Genomic DNA, 17,118 nt, shown 5'->3' with positions numbered 1-17,118 from the left:
TTCCAATTTTGGAAATTTTTGGAAATCTTTTTTTTCTCTTGTGAGGGTTGGCGGGCCCTTAAGTACATAACACTGTAGCCAGAGTTAGTAGTGCCAATGAGCACTAGGTTTTCTGAGTGACATTACAAGAAAGTAACCAGATTTGCTAAGGAGTAATGATACTGCCCAGGAACTAGTTTTAAGCCATGAACCTCAAGTAAACTTTTAAATACACACAAAACAACAATATGGCTTCACAGTGTTTAGTATAAAACACAGGAAAAGGTGTGATGACACATGAAAATGTAGAAATACACGTGCAATAGATCCAAGATTTTTTTAAAAGCCTAAAATGCAACTGAATAAACATTCTACAATGACCAATGCCTACCAAAAAAGACATCCCACTCAAATCCAGAATGTTCACATTTTAGGTCTTTGAATGTCATTTAGAAGTGAAAATACATAAGAATGAAGATTTTTATGGATATCAACTTCTTTATGAGAGAACACAACGTTTCGGAGTTAATGCTTACTCCTTCATCAGGTGATTGAGAAAGGGATACAGAGGTGTATTTATATGTACAGGTAAAACAATAACAAAGTAACAAGTGGAATGAGTTAACGAAAGCTAGTATAAACAAGCACTGATAGGAAGCCGATAGTTAAGATAACAATGATGGAAGCCAATGGTAATGCATTACAGTTGATTGGATATGTTTACATAACATGATTGGGGATAAGGATGGAAGCCAATGGTGATACATTACGCATGATAGGATGATGTACATAACACACGATAGGGGGTGAGCATGTTACATGAGGGTTGGTGATGTACAAACACAAGTATGTACTCGGGTAGATAGGCTATACATGAATTACATAGATAGAATGTACACAGGTAGATGAGATTAATTTATCAATAAGTCCCAGGCACTTGGTAGGTACACTCCTTGGTCGCGGTTGATGGCTGGTTTCTGTCTCCGGATCTCGATGGCCTCTTGCAGTTTCCTTTGGCGCCAGTTGTTGTTGTTGGTAGATAGTATCCTAGTGTCCTCCCATCGAATTGAGTGTTCAGGGTTCTTGAGAATGTGTTCAGAGATGGCCGATTTCTGGTCGAGTTTCCTGACTGAGGTCTGATGTTCCTTCATTCTGGTGTTGATTGGTCTCAGCGTTTCTCCAATGTATAGGTCGCCACAGTTGCAAGGGATCTGGTAGATGCATCCTCTCGGGTTAGGGTGTTCACAGCTGGGTCCTTTACCGTTGGCTTTTAGGTAGGTCTTGATGGTCTTGCCACTGGAGAAGGTGACATCGATGCTGGCTTTGGTCTTGATGAGGCGTGATATTTGATGACTGATGGGGCCAAGGTAGGGTATGGTTACTCTGATGGGTGATGGAGAAGGTTTGGGGCGGGGTTCTCGGTCCTTAAGGGTCTTGTTGATGGTGGCTGTGACGAGCTGGGGAGGGTAACCGTTGAGTGTGGTGAATGTCTTTCTGAGGTGGTCCAGTTCATTGTTTAGGGCATCGGGGTGGCAGAGGGCTTTGGCACGTCTGGTAAGGGTGGCGATGATAGCTTGCTTGATCTGAGGGTGGTGGCAGGAGTTGTAGTGGATGTACTGGTCGGTGTGCGTCGGCTTGCGGTAAACTGAGGTTCTAAGTCCATCGTCTGTGGTGTGGAGGGATACATCAAGGAAGGGCAGGTGTTGGTTGGTCTCAGTCTCCATGGTGAACTTGATTCTTGGATGTTGGTCGTTGAGGTGGTTGAGGAGCTCATTGGGGTCGTTGTCATAGGCGATGGTGGTGAAGGTGTCGTCGACTTTGCGGTACCAACAGAGGGGCTGGAACGGAGCTGTGGAGAGGGCTGCTTCCTCGAAGGAGGTCATGAAGATTTCTGTAATGAGAGGAGAAAGAGGTGAGCCCATGGGGAGACCGTGGATCTGCTTGTATATCTTACCATTGAATGTGAAGTAGGAGGTGTCAAAGCAGCTGCGGGCGAGGTTGATGATGCTGTCTATGGTGAGCTGGGTGTCCAAGTCATCTATCCGGTTGGCTAACTTGCTGCGAAGGATGTCCAGGGCTTCTTCTAGTGGGATGTTGGTGAAGAGGTCCACGACGTCGTAGCTGACCATGGTGCCTGTGGGGTTGGATTCTTTCAGCTGGTTGACAAAGGATGAAGAGTCGCTGATGTAGGACTTGCCATCTTTGCCAAGTGGAGCGAGGAGACGTGTGAGGAACTGGGCGGTGTTGTAGAAAACTGAACCTCTTGAGCAGACTAGGATCCGGGCTTTGGGCGGGTTCTTGTGGATCTTGATGGTGGCTCTTCCGTATGGGGCTTGGGAGTTGATAGGGTTCAGCTGGTTGAAGATGATGTCGTTGATTTCTCTCTTCTCATGGAGGTCCTTCAGGGTTTTCTTGTGTTGTCTTTCCAGTCTGGCCGTCGGATCTTTCTTGATATTGAGGTAGGTGGTGGTGTCTGAGAGGCTGTTGTTGACGAGCTGGAGGAATTCCGGGGTGTCCATGATGACTGCTGCTTTGCCCTTGTCAGCTTCGGTGATGGTGATGCTGTCATCCTTCTTGAGTTCGGTGATGGCCTGTCTCTCTTGGTGCGTGAGGTTGGGGCGGGGCTTGGGAGCTTGCTTGATGGTGTCTATAATCTGGTGTCGGAGGTAGAGGTAAAGTGGACTTCAACAACTGGCTCCCAATGGCAACGTAGACTACCTCCGACACCAGATTATAGACACCATCAAGCAAGCTCCCAAGCCCCGCCCCAACCTCACGCACCAAAAGAGACAGGCCATCACCGAACTCAAGAAGGATGACAGCATCACCATCACCGAAGCTGACAAGGGCAAAGCAGCAGTCATCATGGACACCCCGGAATTCCTCCAGCTCGTCAACAACAGCCTCTCAGACACCACCACCTACCTCAATATCAAGAAAGATCCGACGGCCAGACTGGAAAGACAACACAAGAAAACCCTGAAGGACCTCCATGAGAAGAGAGAAATCAACGACATCATCTTCAACCAGCTGAACCCTATCAACTCCCAAGCCCCATACGGAAGAGCCACCATCAAGATCCACAAGAACCCGCCCAAAGCCCGGATCCTAGTCTGCTCAAGAGGTTCAGTTTTCTACAACACCGCCCAGTTCCTCACACGTCTCCTCGCTCCACTTGGCAAAGATGGCAAGTCCTACATCAGCGACTCTTCATCCTTTGTCAACCAGCTGAAAGAATCTAACCCCACAGGCACCATGGTCAGCTACGACGTCGTGGACCTCTTCACCAACATCCCACTAGAAGAAGCCCTGGACATCCTTCGCAGCAAGTTAGCCAACCGGATAGATGACTTGGACACCCAGCTCACCATAGACAGCATCATCAACCTCGCCCGCAGCTGCTTTGACACCTCCTACTTCACATTCAATGGTAAGATATACAAGCAGATCCACGGTCTCCCCATGGGCTCACCTCTTTCTCCTCTCATTACAGAAATCTTCATGACCTCCTTCGAGGAAGCAGCCCTCTCCACAGCTCCGTTCCAGCCCCTCTGTTGGTACCGCAAAGTCGACGACACCTTCACCACCATCGCCTATGACAACGACCCCAATGAGCTCCTCAACCACCTCAACGACCAACATCCAAGAATCAAGTTCACCATGGAGACTGAGACCAACCAACACCTGCCCTTCCTTGATGTATCCTTCCACACCACAGACGATGGACTTAGAACCTCAGTTTACCGCAAGCTGACGCACACCGACCAGTACATCCACTACAACTCCTGCCACCACCCTCAGATCAAGCAAGCTATCATCGCCACCCTTACCAGACGTGCCAAAGCCCTCTGCCACCCCGATGCCCTAAACAATGAACTGGACCACCTCAGAAAGACATTCACCACACTCAACGGTTACCCTCCCCAGCTCGTCACAGCCACCATCAACAAGACCCTTAAGGACCGAGAACCCCGCCCCAAACCTTTTCCATCACCCATCAGAGGAACCATACCCTACCTTGGCCCCATCAGTCATCAAATATCACGCCTCATCAAGACCAAAGCCAGCATCGATGTCACCTTCTCCAGTGGCAAGACCATCAAGACCTACCTAAAAGCCAACGGTAAAGGACCCAGCTGTGAACACCCTAACCCGAGAGGATGCATCTACCAGATCCCTTGCAACTGTGGCGACCTATACATTGGAGAAACGCTGAGACCAATCAACACCAGAATGAAGGAACATCAGACCTCAGTCAGGAAACTCGACCAGAAATCGGCCATCTCTGAACACATTCTCAAGAACCCTGAACACTCAATTCGATGGGAGGACACTAGGATACTATCTACCAACAACAACAACTGGCGCCAAAGGAAACTGCAAGAGGCCATCGAGTTCCGGAGACAGAAACCAGCCATCAACCGCGACCAAGGAGTGTACCTACCAAGTGCCTGGGACTTATTGATAAATTAATCTCATCTACCTGTGTACATTCTATCTATGTAATTCATGTATAGCCTATCTACCCGAGTACATACTTGTGTTTGTACATCACCAACCCTCATGTAACATGCTCACCCCCTATCGTGTGTTATGTACATCATCCTATCATGCGTAATGTATCACCATTGGCTTCCATCCTTATCCCCAATCATGTTATGTAAACATATCCAATCAACTGTAATGCATTACCATTGGCTTCCATCATTGTTATCATAACTATCGGCTTCCTATCAGTGCTTGTTTATACTAGCTTTCGTTAACTCATTCCACTTGTTACTTTGTTATTGTTTTACCTGTACATATAAATACACCTCTGTATCCCTTTCTCAATCACCTGATGAAGGAGTAAGCATTAACTCCGAAACGTTGTGTTCTCTCATAAAGAAGTTGATATCCATAAAAATCTTCATTCTTATGTTCACATTTTACCTAATATAACTACCACATGAGTCCACATCATCTCACCATCTCAAAAGTCCATCCATGGTGAAATGCTCCTCAGGGTCACACATCCACCCTCCACCAAGACCCAGGAACACTGATGAATATGCCACAGATGATCATCTTCCATGCAGCTAACTTCCTGCATGCGCTCACCAACCAATCAGTGTGAGCGACACCCTCTCAGGACCAATGAACTTAAGAGTTACCAATCAGGTCTGAGGTATAGTCCATTTCAGACATCGCTGCGTGTGCTTTTATGACTGTATAGGTGGCTAGTCAATTTCAAGACAGTCTTTACATAAGGCAATGAAACATGATGAAATTAGAGTTCTAGGCGAAGCGAAGCTCAACACAAAAGAAAATCATATTTCCACCCAATCATGGTTAGTAACCTCTTGGAGGAGGAGTTTTATTTAAATTGTTTACTTTAAGTTTTGTTGAATTGTTACAACTATATATATAACCAGCCAGCCAAAGATGTTGGCAGGGTGACCCCGAGAAGACTGTTGAGAGCTGTTTTTAATTCACCTTCAGACAGCTAATGCCTCGGTCATCAGCCACGCACGCACGCACGCACGCAGGCACGCAGGCACGCAGGCACGCACGCAGGCACGCACGCAGGCAGGCACGCAGGCAGGCAGGCACGCACGCACGCACGCACGCACGCACACACGCACGCACACACGCACGCACGCTGAGCAAACCTACCCTGTAGAGAGGTGACCCAGAGGGACTGCCGGGAGCTGTGTTTCACTCAGCTTCAGACACCTCTCTACTTGCTACAAGCACATTCCAATCATACATGCATGATTAACCGAGTGGAGAGAGAGATACATACACACTGTGACTCGCCACAACCCCTGGAAACCCGGAACTGCCAAGACAAGTGCTTCAGACAGCTCTCACATCGCTACAAGTATGTCCGAACGAGATGGTAACAAGGCAGCTCTGGAACTGCTGAAAGCTTCAATCCATTCAGCTGAAAATACCTCTTGCCTCACTAACATATAGCATACATTTCGCCACACTGACCCTATGCTCACTAAAATTGATTATTTCCTAAACTATTTGACCGAATTTCATGAAATTTTGCATGCATCTCGGCAGGTGTTTACTCTATAGCCAAACGTGATTGAGAACACTCTGGATGACTTCATTAGATTCACTAAGACTTAAACACAACAAAACATTGGGCATTTTCACCTTTTCCCGACTGACACCATGCTCATTTAAAAGTAAATATTTCAAAAACTACTTGACAGATTTTAATCAAATTTTGCATGTATCTCAATAGTAGCATACACAACAGGGGATTAGGGACACATCTAAGGCTTAATTTGAAAAAATTAACTGCTAAAAATCTATTTCAGGGATGTGAATGTACACAATGCGGGAACATATGGTCACCAATTTGACAGTGTCAAATAATGACTGCTGTGAATTTATGAACCACCACTGGTGTCATCACATCTGTACCTCGTCTCCCATGGACCCCATATGCCATTTTACTCCACATATTGGCAACCAAGAGTTGAATCCCCAGCATCGTAAAAATCCACTGCCATTCTTCGTGCATACATCACTTACTCAGAACAGCAGGTCAAAGATAAAACATAACATCCAAAACAGCTGTAAATATGTTTGTTTGGGGCTCATGGGTTTATTTTGGATCATCTTGATAACTTGAGAATGGTGGCAGTATCCAGTGCTTCTCATTGATAATGCTAGTGTTGAGTCACACATGCAAGGAGATCAAACTTGCTGTAAAATGAAAACAAAAGCCTGCACCATTACTGACCCACCACTAGAGAGTTCTAATCTCTTCTTAATACTGACTTGTGCCACTTTGTCACATTTGGCTGTAGGAAGAGTTAAACATTTCTTTTCAATAAAAAAATAACTTTAGTAGATCCCTCGCAGGCTTAAGGTTTATGTGCATGGACTGTCCTTTACTATTATATAGTAGATATGGTCAAAGCTTATTTATCTGGGTAATGTGAATAACTCGATTGTTATTGAGATAATTACTGTATCTGTGTTGAAAAAAAAGCAGTCTATTATTGCATCAGCCTTTGAATTATGTAAAGAAAAGGTAAGGGCTATGTCATAAGAAAATGATAAGGACATGGCAAAGTCCACAACATCCCAGCTAAATAATGGATCGGAGATCTGGATGTGGGGTTTGAATCCAGGAATTCATTTGCATACAATGAATGTGACTATTGGTTACTTGTAGTCATTTTTATTCTCGGGAAAATACAAACGAAACAATTGCATGGAAGCCTCATGTTACTGAAAGACAATTGGATTAAATGTTGTGTGTAAAATTATTAAAACAAAACATTTATGAGCAGCTTAGATGAAGTTCCAGTGAAGTAATGGACTATATTATATATGACTTCATCAAGCTGTTAATGATACAGGAATGGATAAGTTCTTGACACTGAGAAGTGTCAACCAACATCAAATCAAACTAAAGAAAACATATCCAGAAACGAAGAAAGGTGTCCAACATGTATTGTGTGCAATGTTGAAGTTTTTCAGTCAACATTAAACAACAGTAATTAGAGAAAGAAACCTTCATGGTAAAATTAAAATTTAGTCAAAATCAATACCAAAGTGGTAACATCAGCATGGAGCAATAATGAAGACCAGAATGGTATTGAGTGAGAGTGAGTTAAATTTTATGCCACAATCAGCCATATTCCAGCTATATGGTGGCGGTCTGTAAATAATTGAGCCTGGACCTGACAATCCAGTGATCAAGAGTATAAGCATTGATCTACGCTATTGGTAACTGATGACATGTGTTGACCAGGTCAGCCTGACCACCAGATCCTGTTAGTCGCCTCTTATGACAAGCACAGTTGCCTTGTACAAAAATGGTAATGCCAGCATGGAGCAATAATGAAGACCAGAATGGTAACATCCGCATAGAGCAATGATGACGATCAGAAAGGTAACATCAGCTTGGAGATCGGAAAGAGAACAGCATATGTTAATATATGCGTAAGGTAATGTCCATAAGCAACATATGGTAATGTGTAATGTCTAGAAGCAGCATAAGGTAATGTCCATAAGCAGCATAAGGTAATGTATATAAGGTAATGTCCATAAGCAGCATAAGGTAATGTCCATAAGCAGCATAAGGTAATGTCTATAAGGTAATGTCCATAAGCAGCATAAGGTAATGTCTATAAGGTAATGTCCATAAGCAGCATAAGGTAATGTCCATAAGCAGCATAAGGTAATGTCCATAAGCAGCATAAGGTAATGTCTATAAGCAGCGCAAGGTAATGTCCATAAGCAGCATAAGGTAATGTCTATAAGGTAATGTCCATAAGCAGCATAAGGTAATGTCTATAAGCAGCATAAGGTAATGTCTATAAGGTAATGTCCATACGCAGCATAAGGTAATGTCTATAAGGTAATGTCCATAAGCAGCATAAGGTAATGTCTATAAGGTAATGTCCATAAGCAGCATAAGGTAATGTCTATAAGGTAATGTCCATAAGCAGCATAAGGTAATGTCTATAAGGTAATGTCCATAAGCAGCATAAGGTAATGTCTATAAGGTAATGTCCATAAGCAGCATAAGGTAATGTCTATAAGGTAATGTCCATAAGCAGCATAAGGTAATGTCTATAAGGTAATGTCCATAAGCAGCAAAAGGTAATGTCTATAAGGTAATGTCCATAAGCAGCATAAGAAAATGTCTATAAGGTAATGTCCATAAGCAGCATAAGGTAATGTCTATAAGGTAATGTCCATAAGCAGCATAAGGTAATGTCCATAAGCAGCATAAGGTAATGTCCATAAGCAGCATAAGGTAACGTCCATGAGCAGCATAAGATAATGTCTGTACGAAGCAGATAGGGGGAACCTGAGTGAAAATCATTCAAGAATTTGCACTTAAAGGAAAGTTAATATAGACAGTGGAAGACAAGCCTGTCATTATCTGACACATAATATCCAATCTGACATTTAAACCTTTGTGAGAACACAGTGAGTGCACAACTTACTAGTTTTTTAGTTTTCTGAATGCCTCAACATCTCGCAGGTATGTTAACACTTGTATAAACAAGACTTAACAAAAACTGTTGTCATGCAATAAAACATAATGCAGCATCAGCATATATCACGTGAACAGCTAAAATTATGATTGACACCTACTACAACATTGCTACTAAGGTAGCCATGTTCAAACTTGAACCTCTTGAATATCAGAAGTCATCTTAAGTAGAAACAACATGAGATTTTTCAGTCACATTTCTCAATATGGTGAAAAATGTACACACATATTGAGCGGTACAACCATGTACAGAAATTGAAATTTCATATATTTTTCAACACAAATTTTAGATCAGTGCTTACATAAGTATCCGATTTCAGTATTCTCAAAGTTTGAATATCAAAATATGGTCAAAACTGAAAATATCAAAAAAAGGTGTCATCATTAGTGTGAAAACATGCTTGAAATTTCTGCTTCATTGTTCCAGTGGTTTCTGAGGACAAACTGAAGAAAATGGACACAAATGTAACTTTAAGTCAGGTGAGCTGAAAAATATACAAAACAATTTCTATTGAGCATATTCTCAATGTCTGCCTCAAAATAATTAACCACAAATCCTTGTAAAATAAAAACAACAACAATAGTATGAACACAATAATGATGTACAAATGGTGTTAGGTGTCTGCAAACCTTACAAAACACATAACAATTTAAAGGCATTAATTCCATGTAAAACACTTTTCCAACTTATAGCAAACATTAACAGCTGAAACACCTTTGTGACATTTTTGGACAACAATGAGGGTTTTGTGCCACCATTATAAGAACAGAGGTGTGAACTCTTCTTGAAACAAAACAGGTGCACTTATGAACTTCAACGTTTTTCCTTTCTAATATTGCTTGATTTCTTTTTTCAGCAGTCCCCATAACACATGACCAGAACATAAAAAACAGATTTGTTTAATTAAAAATGCTCAACCTCCACATCCCCCTCCACACCCCCCACCACAACCACCTCCACCATCTCCACCCCCATCTGTAAACCCTCCATCCCCACCTCCATTGTCTCCAAAGAATCCGCCACCCAAGTCTCCACTGAAACCCCCACCCAGGTCTCCACTGAAACCAGCATCCCCACTACTGAACCCACCATCCCCTTCCCCAACTCCGCTAAATGTGCTGCTCTCTCCACCACCATTCCAACCTCCTCCACATCCACCACAACCTCCACCATCAGCATTTCCAGAAATTAAACCATCTCCTCCACCAACAGCCCAATCATCAACTCCTGTATCATCATACACATTCAAAGATAAATAATCATCTACACCTCCGTATGTTCCCCCATCCACAAATCCATCATCTCCAGCCCCACCAAAGTAATAATCCTCCTGTGTATCTGAATATCCCAAAGCTAGCGTCTCTGTCACATTATCATCTGAAGCACACCCCTCTGTGTCTGCAATCCCAAACCCTTGCACATCCCCTGCATCATCATCCAAAATGCCCAAAGCATACATATCATTTGGGCAGTCAAAATCACCTTGATCATCCAGCAGTCCAACATCATTATTTTGACAAAGACCAAATGCTCCGAATTCTTGGTCATTTTCTCCAACATTTTCATCGTTTGCTTCCTCAACAGATTCATTTTCAAACTTGGCATAACCAAAGTCATCACTGTCAAGATCTTCAAATTCCCCTTGATCTTGATCATCAGCAGCAACATGGTCATTCCCAAGATCCTGATCTTCATCAGCAAGAAGTTCTGTCTCAGAGTCAGCATTATCATCAAACCCTTTATCAGCCACTCCTGGTCTGTTATCATCAACAACACGATCACTGTCATCATTCAGGCTATTGTCTTCCTCATTGTCATCAAGAATCTCCTCATACTTCTCAAGTGCTTCATCAAGATACTCAGTACCCTCAAAAGTGTCACTGTCATATTTGGTAATATCTTCAATTTCAGGATCATCCTTGTTTTGTCTTTCCTCTTCATCTTTGAGACTGTTACCATCACTACCATCACCTTTTTCTTTCTCATAGTCTCCTTCACTCTTTCCACTCTCAGCATCAGATTCTGAACCACTTAACTGTTTGACAGTCTCCTCTGGAACCTGATGGTTTTCATGCTTGTCCTCCCCATTTCCAATATCCCCACCCCAAACAGCTGCAGCAAGCTCCTCACGAACTCTCTCCTCTGTCTGCTCTGCACCACCCCAAGTGGCTGTCTCATTATGCACCTCCAAGAGCTTCCATTCCCCTGATGTCCACCCTTTCACACTCTCAGGATCTCTCTGACGGGACCGAATGAAGAAATTGGATGGAGTAGCAGCAAGGAACCCACAAGCTAGCACCAAGGCTAAATTCTCTGATGGGATAGACCGGATAACTCTAGCTCCTCTTTTGTCACATGTGTCTAGTGTATGTCCTGGCTCCCATCCCCGAGGTCGGGGCTGACACAGAACATGCAGCAGAGACACACTGAATGCAAGGGCAAGGTTTTCTACAATGTTGTCATCATCTGCATTTATCTCAATCATCCCTCGATCAAGCTCAACACGAGACGACTCAATGTTGAATTTGAAAGATGATGATTCAAATGCTTTTTCCAGGGAGATATGTTGCCACTTACGTGTAGCCATCCGGAAGAAACTGATGTCAAGGTACCCAGGACTGCCAGGAATGCCACGTTTGCCTTTACGAGTGCTTGTGGCTGAAAAATGGAGAGCGAAATGTAACTGTAGTATATCACATGTGTCTAGCTTGACAGTACATATCATTTATAACAGATGAACATGGTGGAGAGAATGTGTCTGTGTATAAATAAAAGTCATTTTAATGTGTTAAACTTCATTATTTTAAACTTAGGTACAAAATAACTTTATCATTTCTAAAGAGGTCTGTGTTAACACTAACATTTGCACTAATTCACTAACTCACTGGTAAGCTAGTTGCAGCAGGTAGCTGGGGATGTGTTGTTTAGTAATTTGTGTCAGGTTTAATCTCTGCATTGGCCTGTTGACAAGGTTTCTATTGTTGATAGATTTCACCCTCTTGTTATATCTAACACTTTGTACTGCCTTTTACCTGTGGCAGTCCCCATTTTATTCCTCATGAACACCATCACAGCACGACACCAGCACATTGCGGGGTAAGTTTAGTTTCATCTTTTCGTATCAAATTATAGTAGGGCTAATCGGATTTAGTATGCTAGATTACATGTTTTAAGGATTTAAGTGTTTCATCATATCTAGCACATGTTAAGTGTTTGCCGGTAAATATATGCATTATTATATATAAGTTAGTATTTTACATCAAATATATTACATATTTTGTACCAGTACACTAGTATACTGGCATGCGTTTATTTGAACAGTAAGATATTTTATGCCACCATGATGCTACAATGTGTATCATGTATATATATCATGTATATGTATGTATAGTAGGTATATATATATATGTATTAGCCGGTCTATGATTGGCATGATATAGTAATGTGTATCATACATTTACTAAAAATAAGGTTTAGTTTCTCTATGCATATTTTATGTGTGTATTGGAGTCATTAAGTTAACTATTTACACAAACACTAATGCTATTCATGAAGTATATCTATATATATACTACCAGCATACTTAGGCAGTGTTTTGTTTACTTAGGTTCATTGAGATGCATTATTATTCAGCTGTTGGCCTAGTCTGTCTGCGCCCCTGAGATGAGGTGAGGTATTGGTTTTAGACTGCGATTGTATATATTTGTAATTGTAATTATCATTCATGTGAGTAAAGATCAGAGTACATGTCTTTGCTTAAATCTACATGACTGGCAGTTATCAGACATATCAACTGTACTGTGTTCATCATACTGAATGCATAACATGATATGTATTGCATATATGAAAGACATGTAGTTATTTATGTATATTTTACCATTCAGGGTGTTTTTTGTTAGTTCGTTACCTGGACTGACGGCCAACTGGGGATCTACATATCCCAAACTACCAGTACCGGAATAAATCCCTGGAAACAGCCACAAGTGTTTGCCTTTTTATGCTATTGAGGAACACCTCTGTTACATCTGTTGTATATCACACATGCCTAGCTGAAGTGTACATATCTTTTATAATAGATGAACATGGTGGAGGGAATGTGTCTGTGACATGTCACATGTGTCTTGCTGCCATGTACATCATAAGATGCACAGGTGATTGGTGTTCCTGAGCGAGGTAACTCTGTCATCCATACATGTCTATCCTGTCATGCAACGGGAACTGATGTACCTAAGGGAGGTAACTCTGTCATCCATCCATGTCTATCCTGTCATGCAACGGGAACTGATGTACCTAAGGGAGGTAACTCTGTCATCCATCCATGTCTTCTATCTTATGGATGACAACTTCTTTATTTCTATCATACAACGTTTTGGTATAGCTTCTTATACCGTTTTTAAGCAAGAGTAAAGCAACACAGCACAGAACTGTTGATTGAAGGCTTGTGTCGGTGGATTTGGACTGCTTCTGTGAGTTTTCTTTTGGTAAAGTGGCGGTGGTTTTTTGACAACATTTCCACATGGTCCCATTCAATGATGTGACCAGGGCAGTTGATCATGTGTTCAGAGAAAGCTGATTTTTGGTCTGATTTCTTTGTTGATGCCTGGTGTTCCTTAATTCTGAGGTTTATCAGGCAGGAAGTTTCACCAACATAGGCCACTCCACAGCAGGAACACTAGGCATCAACCAGTTATTATCTACTCTATCTCCTATGTATACCTTGTTCCGCCTCCTAAATATTGGCCTCCTCGCTTTGTCACTGTATTATTATCTACTCTATCTCCTATGTATACCTTGTTCCGCCTCCTAAATATTGGCCTCCTCGCTTTGTCACTGTATTATTATCTACTCTATCTCCTATGTATACCGTTGTTCCGCCTCCTAAATATTGGCCTCCTCGCTTTGTTACTGTATTATTATCTACTCTGTCTCCTGTGTATACCGTTGTTCCGCCTCCTAAATATTGGCCTCCTCGCTTTGTTACTGTATTATTATCTACTCTGTCTCCTATGTATACCGTTGTTCCGCCTCCTAAATATTGGCCTCCTCGCTTTGTTACTGTATTATTATCTACTCTGTCTCCTATGTATACCGTTGTTCCGCCTCCTAAATATTGGCCTCCTCGCTTTGTTACTGTATTATTATCTACTCTGTCTCCTATGTATACCGTTGTTCCGCCTCCTAAATATTGGCCTCCTCGCTTTGTTACTGTATTATTATCTACTCTGTCTCCTATGTATACCGTTGTTCCGCCTCCTAAATATTGGCCTCCTCGCTTTGGTACTGTATTATTATCTACTCTGTCTCCTATGTATACCGTTGTTCCGCCTCCTAAATATTGGCCTCCTCGCTTTGTTACTGTATTATTATCTACTCTGTCTCCTATGTATACCGTTGTTCCGCCTCCTAAATATTGGCCTCCTCGCTTTGTTACTGTATTATTATCTACTCTATCTCCTATGTATACCTTGTTCCGCCTCCTAAATATTGGCCTCCTCGCTTTGTTACTGTATTATTATCTACTCTGTCTCCTATGTATACCTTGTTCCGCCTCCTAAATATTGGCCTCCTCGCTTTGTTACTGTATTATTATCTACTCTATCTCCTATGTATACCGTTGTTCTGCCTCCTAAATATTGGCCTCCTCACGTTGTTACTGTATTATTACCTCATCCAATGGCGTTTTAGTCAATCCCTTTAATGCATTCCTTTATGTTGTCTTACTTCATCCCTGTTATATGTATAAAAGCTGATTCTATGCTTAAGAAGAAGCAATACCGAAACACTGCATCATAGAAATAAAGACGTCATCCATAAAGTATTATACTTCTCTATTATCCTTCAACTCCTAAATTGCCAATCAAACAGATCATCCATGTCCATCCTGTCATGCAATGGGAACCGATGTACCCAAGGGAGGAAACTCTGTCATTCATCCATCCATGTCATGCTCAGAATGTGGTCCAAAGACTTTATCCAAAAAATCAACAAGACATATCAACACACTGATGATTGAATGTAGAGTGACCACAAACTTTGTAATGTGTAAAAGTGTAAAGCTTAACTGATTGCCCATGCTGGCTATAAAGACAAAAGGACCTAAGTGACAAAGGGCATATGTTATTGTGTTGTGTGGTGAACAAGCGGTAAGTATGCTCAGTGAACTGGCTGTGAGTGATAGTTAAGGCAGACTGAGTAATAGGATAAATAATATGACTAAAACTATACAATGAAATTTCAAGCATTTATTTATGTGCATTCTAATCAATACACAACATGTTAAAATATACAAAATATGCTACTGCCACATACCTCAGGGAGGTAACTCTGTCAACCATCTGTCTATTGTGTCATGCAATGGGAACTGATGTACCTAAGAGAGGTAACTCTGTCAACCACCCATGTCTACCCTGTCATAAAATGGGAAGTGATGTACCTAAGGGAGGTAACTCTGTCAACCACCCATGTCTATCCTGTCATGAAACGGGAAGTGATGTACCTAAGGGAGATAACTCTGTCAACCACCCATGTCTATCCTGTCATGAAATGGGAAGTGATGTACCTAAGGGAGGTAACTCTGTCAACCACCCATGTCTATCCTGTCATGAAACGGGAAGTGATATACCTGAGGGAGGTAACTCTCAACCACCCATGTCTATCCTGTCATGAAACGGGAAGTGATGTACCTAAGGGAGGTAACTCTGTCAACCACCCATGTCTATCCTGTCATGAAATGGGAAGTGATGGTAATGCTGCCAACTCTTCCATGTGTATCCTGTCATGGAATGATGACTGATGAACCCAATGTAACTCTGTCAACCACCCATGCCTAACTCCACTGAACTATGCATATGGAGCTGCCATTCTATCAAACGTGCAGTAATCAAAAAGACATACCTGTACTGTTGATAAGCCATACAATCCTCTGACAGTGTCCCCAATATGACAAAATAAAGGAACCACAAATTGATGTCTTCCAACTGACATTTGTTTTGTGCACATCTGGGACTTATAACTGACCTTTCACCCCTGGTATTCCTCTCCGAACACCAAGCCACTGTCCACGGACAAAGCCCCAGTCACCACTATGGTTCTTAATGAGTATTGCTCGCTCCCCCTTACGGGGTTCCAGCGTCAAACATCGTGAAGTGTTGGATACCTGAAAAAATTATTTCAATATTCTCTCTTTACATAATCATATTGTAGTCAGTCACTTACCTCTGTTTGGTAATTTGTAGTGACAACAATGTTGGGACAACCATGATGTAATTACAACAATGTTGTTGTGACAACAATGAAGTAGTGACAATGAAGTATTGGCAACAATGAAGTCAAAACAATGAACTAGTGACAATAATGAAAGAGTGAGAGGTAGTGAAGAAGTGACAACAATTACATACTGGTGTTTGCTAGATGACCTGACACAATTAGTTACACCCTGTTATTATTAGAACACCTAGCACTATTACGGTACTGTCGAAAATAGAAAATAACTAGACTGTTACTCTGTATCCCTCAAATTTATACAACTCCAAATATGATAGGTTGAAATAACTCACTTCGACCTAACTGGACATTCCGTGAGATGCGTAAGAGGATATCCTGAAAGGCATGTTTACTTGTAAAATCAAAAGAAAAAAAGAAAAAAATATGAATAGCAGTTTATAGAGCAGAATATATATGGCTATTAGGTCACTGAGCCAGGTATGACAACAGACCTTCAACTCACCTGGCATGAAACGCATGTGCTGCCTACTGGTGCAAGGGGTAATCTCAAAGATATTTGTTTTCCCTTTTTAATGTGGGCTAAATATGTCTTTTCTATTGATTAACATCTTGCATGTCTTTCTTTAATGAAGTTTATGTTAAGGTATAAAAAGAGCACGATACCTATAGAAAATCATCACAGTAAATGTCACAAAATATATAGGCGGCATGACCACCCAAAGATCGACAGCACTGGATATTGTTATATGTGTTATATGGAAATCCTGTGTACTTCCTTACTATAATTCCTCTATGGGATTATTATACTTCCCTACTTTCACTCCCCTGTGGGATTATTATACTTCCCTCCTTTCACTCCCCTATGGGATTATTATACTTCCCTCCTTTCACTCCC

General features: G+C 41.8%; 1 protein-coding gene across 1 annotated transcript; it reads right to left on the bottom strand.

Moving 5' to 3' along the window:
* Positions 1-9,912: 9,912 nt before the first annotated feature.
* LOC137270359 (TATA-binding protein-associated factor 2N-like) lies at positions 9,913-16,155 on the bottom strand (the record flags this gene model as incomplete). The annotated part of the gene is made up of 2 exons (XM_067803938.1): positions 9,913-11,657; positions 16,017-16,155. Coding segments are annotated over 2 exons (1,884 nt in total), but the record flags the coding sequence as incomplete, so codon positions are not given.
* Positions 16,156-17,118: the final 963 nt, after the last annotated feature.

Source organism: Haliotis asinina, unplaced genomic scaffold (genome assembly GCF_037392515.1).
Source record: "Haliotis asinina isolate JCU_RB_2024 unplaced genomic scaffold, JCU_Hal_asi_v2 scaffold_60, whole genome shotgun sequence".
NCBI lineage: Eukaryota > Metazoa > Mollusca > Gastropoda > Lepetellida > Haliotidae > Haliotis > Haliotis asinina.
This window is presented reverse-complemented; position numbering and strand designations above follow the sequence as displayed.